This window comes from Melanotaenia boesemani, chromosome 12, assembly GCF_017639745.1.
Source record: "Melanotaenia boesemani isolate fMelBoe1 chromosome 12, fMelBoe1.pri, whole genome shotgun sequence".
Lineage (NCBI taxonomy): Eukaryota > Metazoa > Chordata > Actinopteri > Atheriniformes > Melanotaeniidae > Melanotaenia > Melanotaenia boesemani.
The window spans coordinates 35,521,803-35,537,481 of NC_055693.1; the positions used below are offsets into that span (position 1 = coordinate 35,521,803).

At 42.7% G+C, this 15,679-nt stretch overlaps 1 protein-coding gene across 1 annotated transcript; it reads right to left on the bottom strand.

The window, feature by feature from the left end:
* Nucleotides 1-1,492: 1,492 nt before the first annotated feature.
* On the bottom strand, nucleotides 1,493-15,679 carry fgf9 (fibroblast growth factor 9). Its single transcript, XM_042000972.1, has 7 exons — nucleotides 15,520-15,679; nucleotides 11,068-11,196; nucleotides 5,890-5,993; nucleotides 4,232-4,410; nucleotides 3,483-3,631; nucleotides 3,292-3,332; nucleotides 1,493-1,567 (listed from the first exon to the last, which is right to left on the bottom strand). The coding sequence occupies exons 1-7, from the start codon at nucleotides 15,677-15,679 to the stop codon at nucleotides 1,493-1,495; spliced, it is 837 nt and encodes a 278-aa protein (XP_041856906.1).

Here is a 15,679-nt window from a genome sequence, read left to right on the forward strand (position 1 = left end):
AGAGAACGGTAGGACCGAACATACGACATACGAATCATACGCTCCCGTGTCCCTCAGAATCCTAATAGGAGTCTTCGTGCCACCCGTCAAAGACACAAACCCATCCCGAATAAAAGGGGCATACGAAGTCAGCGCGTCGGGGACATGCAAAGGAAATGAAGTACACACACCAGCATCGGCAACAGGAGAAGCATCCGGAGATGCAAACGCGGCCGGATGAACATTCCGATTCGAGGTTTTCCCCTTAGACGACAACACAGGACAATCCCCCTTCCAGTGGCTCCTCTCACGGCAGTAGTGGCACACGTCCGCCCCGTCACGCCAGTCAGGCGGCCCATCCCAACGACGCACAGACGCGGCCCGGCGCTCTCCACGCCCTCTGCCCGGGAATCCATCGCCAAACACAAGCGGAGACTTATGCGTCAAAACATAATAATCTGCAAGCGCCGCGGCCACAGCCACCGTCCCGGCCTTTTGCTCACAGATGTAAAGAGCCACCGCGTCCAGCACCGAGTTCTTCAGCTGTTCTACCAGGATCAATTCACAAAGCTGTCCAAAATCCTTGACATTAGCAGCCGAGCACCATCGTGTAAAAAAGTAACCTCAAATCCCGAGCAAACTCCAGGTAACTCTGCTCAGAACCCTTCCTGCACGTCCGAAACAGCTGTCGGTACGCCTCAGGCACTAATTCATAGGCTCTCAAAACAGCCGCCTTTACCTTAACATAATCCCGGCTATCTTCCGCAGACAACGCAGAAAACGCCTCCTGGTCGCGGCCCACAAGGACACACTGCAACAACAGCGTGCATGCAGAACTGTCCCACTTACGCGCCCCGGCCAGACGCTCGAAAATAAAAAAAAAAGAGTCCGGATCACTCTCTGAAAACACCGGCAAAAGGCTCAAATTACCCATAACATCAAAAGCGTCGGTGGACGAACCAGACACCGCACCCTCCGCAACATCCACGCACCTGCTCTCCCGAACAGCCTCCAATTTCACCCTCTCGATCTCAAACTGCAGCCGTAACAACTCTTTCTGCTGCTCAAACGTCAAACCAGGAGGCAACAAGGTCGCATCCGACAAAGACACCGATGGCTTTGCCAAAAAAACGCCTCTCTCACTAAGATTAGCAATTAAGATGGCCTTAAAATCCTCCTTAAGGCGTTTGCTATCAATCTCGACGTCATAATGTCGGCCAATCTCCAGCAGTTGATCCTTAGTACAGTCATCCAGAAACTCCACAGAGGGAGAGTCAAAAAAGTCAGTGACATTCACCATAATGTCACCCACACAAACAAAAAGAAACCCCACCAAGGCACGAGAAAACGCCTACCACAATGCACCAACCAGCCGCGGCAGGCCGAAAGCCCCGCTACCTTACCTGCCTAGCCAACCTTACCTAACACCAGGCCCCACCCTAGTCTTCACGCAGGTCAGCGGCGGGTACTTAAGCACCAAAAACCAGCGGGAACGTGAGGCAATCAATGCAGATCACCCCCCAAACCCCGCGGACGTGCTCCCGAGATCACTGCTTGGGCAGCGAACACTAGCCGCGTCTCCGCGACACTAAACAACAAAACAAAAAAAACAGACGAAGCCCAAAGGAGCAACGCCTCTACACCTAACCGGGGCACCGAGCCTGCAAACGACCGGCTAAGCCGCAAATTGCAAACAATCAACTCACCCTGGCCAAACAAAACTCCACTCCCAGCCAACGACGTCACCGTGGCGCTCTTCCCTCCGCTAAAAAGACAGCCGCTCGCGCCAACCACCAAGCAAAGAACAACCAAAACAGACCACCCAACGCAAACTCAAAAGAACAACCACGGCGCACCAAACGAGGACACCAAAAACCCGAGAAAAACAAGGACGAGCCCCCATTTGTTACAACCAGGCTCACGGTTATAACAAAACCACGCCGAACAACCAAGAAAACCAATTATAATTATTTATTAAACCAAAATTAAGACAAATTAATATAACCATGAAGTGTGATTGTCTGCAAAATCAGTAATGTCAGAGCATGCTTGGTTGTGTGTATAAATATAATGAATGCAGTGTTGTATGATGTAAAACTAAATCAAACACAACAACGACGTGCAGCGGCACAGGTGCGGCCTGGGAGCGGAGCAAGGAAAGAAGAGCCCGATGCCGATCGTAGCCAGGTCTTTTATACGCACCGCAGAATACCCCAGCTGCACCTGCACACAAACATAATTAACCCAGCCACAAAGCAGAAGGGGTCGTAACACTGTACTCTCTTCATTTCTCTTCACACTGTACACCTCACACCTCCAATACAACTCTGAGTCCTGTCATCTGCAGAAATACTCACTTTTTTGGTGAGTCAAACAGAACAAATGTGTTAACACTAGCAGGTGTTAACACAAGGCTATGTTCACACTGCAGTAGTTTATAGGCATCAAAATGAAGTAAACTGTCGGTAATAACTGTTTTAACACAAGAGATGAGAAGCTCAATGCAGCTTCCCACCACCTGGTGGTGGTAGTGTGTCAGTTGGTTGTTCAACAAACTTCAATAAGCATAAAAAGACTCCGCTAGCTGCTAACCATCTACACTCGTAGGAAAGTAGGTGGAAATTTTAACAAAGAAAAAAGAGAAAGAAAGTGGGCTACAGATGCAGAAAACACCTGTCATGTGTGGCAACTCTTGAAATGACTCTAAGAAAAGTTTATTAAATAAATCGTTTAATTAAATGTTGTGTATTTAAATATATATACAAATTATACATTTATTTAAAGTTTATTCCATTTGAACATTTTATTTTGAATGCATAATTTATTTTTTTATCAAATGTCCATCTTTTTCCATTTCCATTCTTTTCATTTATTTGCTGTTAAGATCTAATGTTAAGTAGATTTTGTGCTTATCAACCTGACTTGAGCTTTTTTGTTTTTGGTTTTTGTATGCTCCTGGTTTTGTTCATGAGTTATTATCCTATCTTGTGCAGTTTCACATACAGGTGATATAGAAATGTCTTTGTGATGATCTCATTGAATCAATAATTAGTAGATCATGTGATAAAATTGAACCATGAGAGCATTTAGAGATCGTTTAATATTTTACATGCACTTTTGAAGTACGTCAGTTCAATGTGAAAACTGGATGAGCGACCAAAAACTGACTCCCCAGTTGTTGCTGTTAGAATTTCAGGTAAAAAACAACAAAAAACGACAATATGCATTTTTTTACATATTTTGTTTTTGGTGGCGCCACAGCTGAGTTTGGCCCAGGGCTCCAAATGACCTTCAACCGGTACTGTAACTTACTGTTGGTGGAGATGGTGTGACGTTGGCATCGGCAGCAGAATCTGTGAAAACAGAGATGGAGCAGTAAACGGAGCTGCAAAGGAAAAGTGAATGAAGCGGAAGAACAAAGAAAATGGAGGTGAGTAAAGAAAAAAAATGGTGGAAACAAACGGGTATCTCTCCAAAGAAGCTGGGAGTTGTGTCCAACGTACTGATGTCCACAAAGCTCTTCTTCATCCTGCCATCGTCCACATTCATCCGTGCTCTGTCCAAGACCATATTCCTCCAGCTACCTTCCTCTCTCTGCCCCCCACCCCCACCTTTCTCTGTGCTAATGGCTGCCCTCCTGCTACGTTGACACCTGCAGAGGGATATTCGAGCACCTGAGTGCTGCCTCAGGGAGGGGATCAGGTGACTCTGCACCTCCTGCTGTGGATCTGGTTACAGACTTCTGTGTCACCAAACAGTGGGGGTGGGGGGGTCGTTCATTGCCTGAAATCAACATCCAACTGCCTCCTGCAGATTCCCCTGCAGACAGCTCCAACACTTCACTTCAGACATGTCATCTTTTAGAGCATTAATTCAGCCAAACCCACATAAACACAACAACAACAATAATACACTTTATTCACGTAGCACTTTTAAAACAAGTTGTACAAAGTTCTTCACATAGCAGATAAAATCAATTAAAACAACCGCAAACAACAATACAATGGAAATGTAATCGTTCAGTTAAAAAGCAAAGTACAGTCTGTGACGCATCCAGGGACATAAACAATGCTGCAAAGTGTTTAACAAATTAAACAATTTAATGAAAGTAAAACAACTTGAAACAACAATATGAAACCAAATAAAGTTCTCAGTCAGAATTCACTTTAAGAAATAAATAACAGAAAGTTAAAAGGGTATCTGATAATGGTAAATAACAACAATAATAACAGCAATAACAAAGCGAGATCACAGAGTCCTTCTAGGTAGGAAGTGGGTGCAGGATCGGTTGGGGTTAACACTATTGCCCCTCCTGAGCTCTCCTTTGTGGGAAAGAGCCAGGTAGTTGCCTGTGTGGGAGTAGGATGAGTAGGTGGTGTAGTGGTTCTCCTCCAGCTTCTCGTTAAACAGACACTCATCAGAAAACTGCTCCTGAAGAGAAGAAAGCCAAAGAAAGAGTTGAAATTATGGGACTGTGCTGGTCTCGATGTTCATTAATTCTGAATGTTTGCACAAACAAAGTGACCCTCTTTCAGTTCTTTTTCATATCAGGACATAGTCTAGACCAGCTCCTGTTACGAAGTAAACACAGCCAGATAAACAGCACCTCACATTACTCATATTTTTTTACAACATTTTTGTTGTGATGCAACATTTAAAACCTGACTTAAAATGTGCACATTTTTACTTTTAAAAAGCAAATATATCAGTAAACAATTTAAATGAAAATAGTAATACACAGAGACTTGATTTTATGCTCTTTTAATGGACAAATAATGCTGGTTTATCCAATTCCTGTTGCAGGCCACTGCCTCTGTAGTACTTTTGTGCTCAGAAGTCGAGGACAAGTTGGCAACAGTTTTAAGCTTTTAAGCTGGTTAACTTGTTTATTCTTTATCCTTTTTTGTGATTATTTAGTTGCATAGGTATAAAGAATGAAATATAAATTAAACTAATCTAAATTCTAAATGTCTGCTGTTTTTTTCTGGTACTTTCAAAGTTCAGTTGCCACAATCATACATCACCAAATAAATTTAAAAAATGCAAAATAATACCAGACCATTTTCAGAATTTTCTACCACAGTAAGGTTAAAAATTTAACTGGTATGATGTAAGCCAGCTACAAACAATGCAAATGAATGGTGTGTTACAGCTACAGCTCTACTGGTGCTGTGGTGGTCGGATGTCCCCCAAATTAAACTCTGCTTAGGGCCCCAAACGATCTTATACTGGCGCTGATTTATGCTGGACACAGAAGGCGGATACTCAGACGGACGGACAGTTTCGTCCTTCTGCATCGCATAATTTGGTCCTTTTTTAGGGAGCTTAGCCATCCATCACTTGATGCAGAAAATGGAGCAATACCATTAGAAATCGTAGGAGCAGTGCTGAGCAGAATAGTTGATATGCGACCAGCTTAAGAAGCAAACCAGAAAAGAAGAAGAGGAACAGGAAGAAAAAATAAAGAAGTATGAAGATGAGGACAACAACTGTTGAAATTGTGTGAGCTTTTGAAGAAAGACTATGCGAGTGTTTAGGGCGTGTTAGGCGGCTGGAAACAACTTTAAAGTGACGCATTATTGCCAAACGTTGTCTGAAACTGAACTCTGAACTCAGCACTGCCCCCTAGTGGAGGAATTGACTCAATAACCATGGAAACGCAAAAGACACATGGAAATATGAGGACAGCAACATATGACAACGTTTGAAATGGCTGTCGGTATGTACGTATGTAAGGGAGCATAAATGGGTCTTACATGTCCACTTTGGTCTAGTCTGTCCAGGAAACCATTACATTAGTTATAGTTTTTAGTAAACAATGACACAGTGTGATCAGTCATGTTGATCATCTGAGGTTGGAGGTTCTGAATTTGGATTATAGAACATCCGGCTCTGTAGGAGTCTACATACCGTTCCATATACTTGTCCTTTTCCATTCATACAGAGGTACAATCCACTCTTGGTCCCTCTGATTCCCACCACTCCACGCTTCATAGCAGACACTTTCAGCCAACCTTGGAGGAGATTTAGACATGCATTAACAGTCTGCATCTTTCCAAGCAATTCCAAGCGATTTTATAACTTTTCTTGGTAAGGTAGAGCAATGCAGAGAAGCCATTACATGTATCAGGCTAATACAGCTTACTGTGCAAATGATTGGACCAAACTGAAGCAACTCTTTGTGCCAGCTGTTAGGAGTTGCCTACATTTTCCTTTTCATATGTTGTTCATAGGTCATTTTGTGCTTGAATCAGTGATGCATATGCATCTTTTGACCTTAAGAGCATATTTTACTGATTCATTATTTATTATCACATCTACACATCATTAACTGGTAAGTATTAACATGAGAAAATTATCAATAATTTGAAATGTTTGTTTTCAGTTCTGTACAAGTCTTCAGCCACCCCTCAGTTTTATATAATGTTGGTAAAATAGGAAATAGGTGCAGAGATTCAGTGAAACTGTCAAGGTTGTGGTTAAAGGAGGACTCTAATGTAGATGTGCTCAAAACAGAATGCTGCGTAAGACTGGAGGAAATTTCCAAAACCCAAAACAAAGACAGCACAGGGACCCCACAGGGCTGTGCCCTCAGCCCCTTCCTGTACTTTCTTTTCACTGCTTATTGTACCACCAGGCTCAGCATAAGCTCCATTCTTGAATTTGCCGAGGACACAACCATGTGGGTCTCATTACTAATAACAATGTAGAGATGAGGTGAAGACACTGGCCAGCTGCTGCAGGACAATAACATTTCTCTAAATGTCAGTAAAACTGAAGAGAAGATAAGGAGACAGCAGGGACACAGACATCCCTCCCATCTACATCAGCAATGCTGAGGTAGAGGGTCACTAGCTTCAAGCTCCTCAGGTCCAAGAAATGGGCTAACAATTACAGCATGTTTAAAGTAGGGGTTGGATTTGATTAAAAAAATTAATCTAACTAATTAGAGACTTTGTAATTAATTAATCTCGATTAGTCACATTTTAATAACATAATATTTGCCCAAAAAGGCACGATTTTTTAAAAATTTTAATGGATTTTAATGGACGACTGAAACAAATAATGGACACACACAGATTTAATCATCCACTAAAATCCATTTAAATGAAAAAATGGTTATTTTTGGGGCAAATATTGGTATGCAATTTAATTGTGATTAATCGAGATTATTTAATTACAAAGGTTGTAATTAATTAGATTACATTTTTTTAATCAAGTCCCATCTATAATTAATGTCCATCGTCAATGATCATGTCCGAGGTAAATTGTCTCAGAACCATCCCTGTCATCATAACCAATCAAAAATGTTTTCAGTATTCCACCAAGTCCTCTACTCCCAATAGTCCTAAACTCACTGACACCAATAAACTACCATACGATAAGACTGTTATAGAGCCCTTCAACATGGCTCTTTTGAATATCAGATCACTTTTGAATAAATCCTCTATCATTAATAATATGATTTTGGAAAACAAAATCAACTGTCTCTTTTTAACGGAAACAGGCTTGGCACTGACACACCAGTTATTCTCACTGAGGCTTCGTCACCAAATTTAATTTTTTTATTTTTGATCAGGGAAGGCCAGAAAAGTGGTGGAATTGCTCAAGTTGCTCACAGCTGAATTTCAACTGAACCAATCCAAACAAATAAATACATCTGAGCATCAAGCATTTGTTTTTTAGCAACCCACCTGTTTTATGTATAACAATTTATAGACCACCCAAGCCTCCCTCCTCTTTTATTTAGGAATTTCTGATCTTTTATCTACCATAAATGCAACAGGATTTCAATATCTGTTGATTTTAATTTACACATCAATAACAACTCTGAATCATATGCAAATGAGTTTTTAAACCTTTTAAACAGTACGTATTTAAGCAACATGTAACAGAGGACCCACCCTGTACCTGGTCCTAACCTATGGTCTGTCCACTGGTGTGTCCTCTCTTGTTGACCTGGCTGTGTCAGACCTCTACTGTGTGTTTTTTAACATCATCTGTTTTATCCAACAGGAGGCCCTAACAAGAACTGCAAGGAAGTGATATAAAGCTTCTGAAGTAGCTGCACATTTTATTGACATTTGCTCAGATTTTACCTGCATCGTGTGATTTTATTGTAAATTATTTTAACAGCAAACTGAAGTCAGCCACTGATGCTGCACTTAAAACCAAAACTATAAGATCCAAATGATCGTGGAGAAACAAAGAGACCAGAAACCTCAAAAGAAACTGCAGAAGAGCAGAGTGGAAATGGAGGAAATCAAAATTAACTATTCATTTAGAAAGTTTTAAGGAACATCTGAACAATCCCAATAAAACAGTTAAACAGGAAAGAACACTCCACTCTTCCAAAATTATTTCAGACAATAAAAACAACTGCAAATTCCTTTTCAAAACAATAGATCTTTTAATAAACACAGATTTTAACAAATCTGCCTTGACAGCATCAGATTCTGCATGTGAGGACTTTGTAGACCACTTCAGAAGTAAAATCAATGCTATTAGATCCTGTCTTTTATCTCAACAACATTTCTCTGATTTTAACAGATCTGAAGCTTTGCTTTTACCCAAGGAAACACTGAGGAGTTTTGTGCTGGATGATGCAAAGATTCTTGATCGAGTTTTTTCCCAACTAAACCCAACAACCTGCCTTATAGATCCAATTCCCACATGACTTTTAGAAACATTTTATGGTTTCGTTGAGTGTGAGCATATACACATAGTAAATTTCTCCCTTCAGATGGTTGTCTTCCCATCTGTCTGTAAAACAGCAGTGGTGAGGTCCCTTCCGAAGAAAAATAATGTAAATCCAGACATCGGTGTCTCTCACCAGGAGCAACTCCAGAATGGAAGAGAGTCCAGCTCTTCTCAAGGATAGTGGTTCCAGAGCCCAAGCCGTGCACTGAGATAAGTCCAACTATATCTAGCCGTAACCGCTCAACCTCGCGCACTAGCTCAGGCTTCTTCCCCACCATGTCTCTAGAGCTAGCTTCTGCAGCCGAGGATCAGACCGCCAAGATCCCTGTCTTCGCCTGCCGTCCAGCTCACACTGCCTTTTCGGGCTGAGCCCAAACGGGCCCCATGGGCAAAGGCCCAGCCACCAGGCGCTCGCCTCCATGCCCCACCTCCAGGCCTGGCTCCAGAAGGGGGCGCTGGTGATTCACGTCTGGGCAAGGGAAACCTGGACCCATCGTTTTTAGTCATCATAGGGGTCGATTGAGCTGCACTTTGTCTGGTCCCTCCCCTAAAGACCTGTTTGCCATGGGTGACCCTACCAGGGGCGTAAAGCCCCCGACAACATGGCTCATAGGATCTTCAGGACACACAAACACCTCCACCATGGTATGGTGGCGGCTCAGGGAGGAGAGTCAATCATAACACAGTATATAATTAAATTATAATGAGGAAGAAGAGGAAGTTGGCGGGACAGGGGCTACAAGGGCGAACCACTGATGCTAAATTTTGAGAAAGTTACTTTCATCTGTCTGCTAGGTTTAAGTTTTTGTGTTGATGTTCAAACACCAGAAGTTCACCTCATTCTAATGACTATTGCATTGTATTCTGTTATGTACAGCATTAAATGTGGTTATAAAATAAGAAAATGCAGCAATAAATATCTGTATGAGTTCATCTTGGAGTGAAATGTGTCCTTGAGATCAGTTCACATCAGTTTAACAGACCTAGATTCAGTCGGTAAAGATGCTGCAGAGGTTGGGTGTCATTAATATTCAGTAAAACAGACATTGTGGGGTTTTTAAAAATAAACATACAGATGAAAAATATTTAATAGGATAGAAAGACAATAACAGCAATCCCTGTCATTTGTTTAGAATGATGTTGAAATAAATGTTTTATATGTTGGTGTTGACAAACATACAATTATTGTGGCATTTATTACACGCTTTACTGGTAATTTCAGTTTGAGTCACAAAGTTTCCTATGCAAATGGAACTATCGCTTCCTTTTCCCCTCAGTGTACCAAACAATACAAAAAACTTCGGGCTAGCCTTCTCCAGGTAGAAGGAGCTTAAGAAGGAGAAAGATTTTAAAAGTGATGCTGAAGTTTACAGCTTTCTCCTCAACAAGTAGGTCAGTGGTGCTATCTAAAGGAGCCTAAAGCTAACTTTTTGTTAGACAGTAGCTGTGCCCCAATTCAGGGTCTGCACACTTTGAAGTGCAGGTTCGTCTGCTACAGACGTCACTGTGGTGCCATATACTGTCCCATTTCAAAGGAGCCTCCAAATCCACCCTACAAATCAGCACTTTGTTTGGCCTCAAACGAAGGCTGTTGGTGATGCATCCTTCACAGCCTCTTTTCTCCCAGAATTCATTGCGTACAAGATGGTGGCGAGTGAGCAAAAAAGCTCAAGAGTACTTTTTTGTTGTTGTTTTTTTAAACTACACTTTAGTAGAACTGTGATAAGACCAAGTACACTAAAAACATGTTTGTTAAAAGGTGGCATTAAAATTCTGTAATATTTGATATTCGTGGATTTTTTAGGGGTTAATGAAGAGTCTACTGGCTGGAAAACAACAGAGCCTCCCTGTTTTCTTTGAGTATTTCCTGGTTTGGGAGCTCCAACATCTGAGCCAAGAATTTCACCAAGTTTGTGGTGAACCTGCCAAATATTTATTACAATATTTCATAGTAGCTATTATATTAAAACTGTGGGTTCAATGTGACTTGATAGGACATTTTTATTTTAAAAACAAGAACAGTGACATCAAATAATCAAGCAGCCATTTAAAGGGCTAGAATCCTTAAAATTATGTGAAAGTTTAGTAGTTTCGAGCAGGGCCCAAGTTTTTCCAAGAAATTTGTACTGAAAAAAGCAGAAAAAAACATAAATTTCTTAAGCCTGGTAATCGTTCTTTTGAAGTGGACAGTTCTGTCTGTACTGACTTAAAAACATTGGAAATTCAACTGACACCTGAGAGTTAAAAGTGAGAATTTACTTTGGAAATAAAGGTTACTGGACTAGTAAAAATGGAAATCTTCTTTTTCAGGGGGCAGCTGAGAGGTGCTGTGTTAGGGCATCATTAATAACGTGAAGTGACGTGAAGCATCTCGTGACCTGAACTCACAGTACTGGGTCGGTTTGTGAACACCTCCCACCAGGCCACTTGGCAGGATCTGGAGATGGTAGCCGATCCCGGCTCGGCAGTACAGTAGCTGCTGTTTGACCACCTCTCTGATCGGATCAGGACTCGGACCTGTTCGGAAACAGCATAGATTTATTTCCAGAGCAGCTCTTCTTCTGCTCACTCATGTTGCTACAGCTGAAACATGTACATATAAACTTTGCACAGCGGAGTCCTCTGTTAAATGAAGAAATCCTCAGACTTGAATCATCTAACTGCAGAATCAGCTGTTTAGTATGGAAGAAGATTTAGAAGTTTGCCATGCCCAACTCTGCTGCTCATCCCACATCTGTATTTTCTGTTCAAATCAAGGGAGATAATCAGACTGGATGTTTTCATCAATCAGTCAAACTTTATTTCTAAAATACTTCCCATTGTTAAAAAACAAGTCAATTACAGCAAACAGCAAAGAATAAAAAAAAGCCATGATGAAATTAAAGCCAGGCTACATTACCCATTCAATGTGTCTTTAACACTCGCTGACAGGAAATATTCTCTTGTATATAAAACTCTATTCAATTAAAACCTTCACTAAATAAGTTTTAGGTTTCCTTTTAAAATGGTCAACACTCCAAGCTGCCTTCATGTTCCCAGGAAATGGGGACACTGCAACTGCTAATTCTTCACTTTAATTTCATCCATCTCCTCATCTTGAGCCGCCACCTTACCACAGTTTGTGTGTCCTGAAGATCCTAGGAGCTATCTTGTCGGGGGGCTTTATGCCCCTGGGACCAGACAAAGTGCAGCTCAACAGACCCCTATGATGAGTGAAATCAATGGACCCAGGAACGCCTGGTGGCTGGGCCTTTGCCTATGGGGCCCAGTCCGGCTCAGCCCGAAAAGGTGACATGGGCACCCCTTCCTGTGGAATAACGACCTGCAGGAGGGGCCATAGGGGTGCACTTTGAGTTGGGTGGCAGCAGAAGGCAGGGACCCTGGCAGTCTAATCCTCGGCTGCAGAAGCTAGTTCTAGTGATGAGGAACGTCACCTCCCGACTCACCTCAACACACGGCTTCGGTCCTTGAAAAGGGCTGGACCCTCTTCCATTCTGGAGTTGCTCCTGATGAGAGACACAGAGCAGGTGTGGACATACGTATCGCCCCCTGACTTGGTATCTGTACGTTGGGGTTTACCCTGGTGGACGAAAGTGTAGCATCCCTCTGCCTTTAGGTGGGGGGACGGGTCCTGTTGTCGACAGCGAGGCCTGTAGGGGTGTGACTGGGAGGAATGGCCTCCCTGATCTGAATCCAAGTGGTGTTTTGTTGTTGGACTTCTGTGCTCATCATGGATTGTCCATCATGAACACCTTGTTTAGGCATAAGAGTGTCCACATGTGCACTTGGCATTAGGTCGCAGCTCGATGATCGAATTTGTAGTCGCATCATAAAACTGCAGCCGCATGTCTTGGACACTCGGGTGAAGAGAGGGGCGGAGCTGTCAACTGATTACCACCTGGTGGTGAGTTGGCTCAGATGGTGGGGGAAGATGCCGGTCAGGCCTGGCAGACCCAAGTGTGTTGTGAGGGTCTGCTGGGAACCTCTTGTGGAGCCCCCCTGAGATGTTGTGGGTCAGTGGAGGGAATACTTTGAAGACATTCTCAATCCAACGAGGAAAGCAGCGTCTGGGGACCCTGGTGTTGGCTCTCCTATCTCTGGGGCTGAGGTCGCTGAGGTGGTTAAAACACTCAGTGGCGGGGCCCAGGAGGTGGTTGAGATCTGCCCGGAGTTCTTTAAGGCTCTGGATGGTATAGGGCTGTCTTGGTTGACACGCCTCTGCAGCATGACGTGGACATAAGGGACAGTTCCCCTGGACTGGCAGACTGGGTGTTGGTAGTGGTGGTGTGGGATCACACTCCTTAGCCTCCCTGGTAAGGTCTATTCCGGGGTGTTGGAGTGAAGGAGCCGTCGGATAGTCGAACCTCGGATTGAGGAGGAGCAGTGTGGTTTTCGTCCCAGTCATGGAACAGTGGACCAGCTCTGCACTCTCTTCAGGGTCTTGGAGGGGTCATGGGAGTTGGTTCAACCAGTCTACATGTGTTTTGTGGACTTGGAGAAGGCATTCGACCGTGTCCCCCGGGGACTCCTGTGGGGGAGTACATCAGAGTCGTTTCCAGTGCAGGTTGGACTCCGCCAAGGCTGCCCTTTTTCACCGATTCTGTTCATAACTTTTATGGACAGAATTTCTAGGCGCAGCTGAGGTGTTGAGGGGATTCGGTTTGGTGGCCTCAGGATTGGGTCTCTGCTCTTTGCGGATGATGTGGTTCTATTGGCTTCATCGGGCCGTGATCTTCAGCTCTCACTGGAGTGATTCACAGCCGAGTGTGAAGCAGCTGGGATGAAAATCAGCACCTTCAAATCTGAGACCATGGTCCTCAGCCGGAAAAGGGTGGAGTGCTTTCTCTGGGTTGGGACTGAGGTCCTGGCCCAAGTGGAAGAGTTCAAGTTTCTCGGGTCTTGTTCACGAGTGATGGAAGGATGGAGCGGGAGATCGACGGGCGGATCGGTGCGGCATCTGCAGTGATGTGGACTCTGCATCGGTCTGTCGTGGTGAAGAAGGAGCTGAGCCAAAAGGCAAAGCTTTCGATTTACCGGTCGATCTACGTTCCTACCCTCACCTATGGCCACGAGCTGTGGTTAGTGACCGAAAGAACAAGATCGCTAACAGAAGTGGGAAAGAAGCTGGGAAGACCCAGGACACGCTGGACAGATTACATCTGTCGGCTGGCCTGGGAACGCCTCGGGATTCCCCCGAAGTCTGGGCTTCCCTGCTAAGGCATCTGTCTCCGCAACCCTGGATAAGAGGTAAAAAATGGATGGATGTTTTATACATCTTATTTGAGCTTTTTCTGTTTTTATTTAATTTGTTTTTATTTCTTTTTAATGCACTTGTAATTGCTTCCTGGACCCCGCTGTAATGCTTTTAATATTTTATGTAAAACACTTATCTTGAATTATCTTGTACATGAATTGTGCTGTACAAATAAACTTTCCTTGCCTTGCCAGTAAATAAAGACCAGAATAACTGAATACAAAGATTTTAAGGCAGTTTCAACCTTACTAGTACTCAAGCTTTTATTTTATTGTTTTATACTGCTTCCTTGTCATTGTTTTAGTCTAATTATTATTTCTATTGTACTGTTGATGGTGTTGTAGTGTTATTGATGTTGAGTGTTGATTCTCATCCGCACTCTGTAATCAATTTTATGCTTGCTGCAACATACACTCTGAAACACACACCGTCCCATCCAAATATGTGATTTAATCGAAAATTAAATGAGACTTTTCTATAAGTCTTGGTCTCAACTTCAGGAATAAATAAAAGATTAGCCGCTGAGGATCTGAGGGCTCCAACTGGTTCGTAAACTGAAAGAAAGTCAGATAAATAATTTAGATTTAATCCATTTTTATCAATTTTTATTAGCTTTAAAAGCTATTAAAAGAACTTTAAAATCAATCTGGAGCACACATGAATACCTGTGTTTAGAATATGAGAAAGAAGAACTTTACAATGATCAGTTCAGGAGTAAAAAAAAAAAACATGGATCAATACTTAGGCTACAATTTGACCTGGAGCTAGCTCTTCATCTTCTAACAACATGAACATTTCAAGTTACTACCACTTAATGGTGATATTGTTTTGCTTAGTGTCTTTGCACTTTTGTTTGCAGACGAAGCGAGTTGGGGATGGGGAAGAGGTAGAGGGAGGTGTGGCTCATGACACACTTTGTTTTGGTCTACAACCAGAGAACAGCAGTAAACCTTGCGTTGAAATGATTTAGCTTTTTGCCCCTTTACAATTTAAATCAGAGTCAGAAATAACACACAGGTTCTTTACTTTTCCAAATGGATTGTGGAGATGTCTCCAGGGTCCTGACTGCCCCATCATTAAAATGTAGGCTAAGTTCACATGGCAGGTCCTAGTGCTCGATTCTGAATCCTATTTAGGAACACAGATGAAAGCAGACTGGGTCGGATTAAAAAAATATACACACATACACTCACAAACACTTGGTGATATTCAGCTTTCTGTATGATGTCAGAATTAACCTAAAATCCTCTATAACTTTTACAGATAAACCTAATTTGACTTTCTTGATGAACATGTCCAACTATTCAGTGTTTAAGTATTTATTCTACAACATGCTCTAACAAGATGATTAACCACAAAAAAAGAAGGATATAAACCATGAACGGACCACTACATGTTCTGGTTCAATACCAGCTTGTATCTTCTGTCCAACAGGATTTTAGTTCTGGTTGAAAGATGAGTTGAAATGCTTCTTCACCACTGATGGTGATGTTACAGCTGATGATGAAGGTCTGATCAAACATCTGTCACATCATGGCTTCTGTGTCAGGAGGAAGTCAGATAAAGATGGCCCAGGTGTTGCTCACCTTTTCCTTTCATCAGGAAGTCCCTCATATGCAGCTTCCAGAATCGGTCTGAACCTTGGAGCATCTCCTCTGGTTCCTTTGATCCCAGCAGCTGATCACATGCAGTCAAAAGCAGCAGGAATCCAGACAGCAGGGAGGAGGCGTTCATAGTGAAACTCAT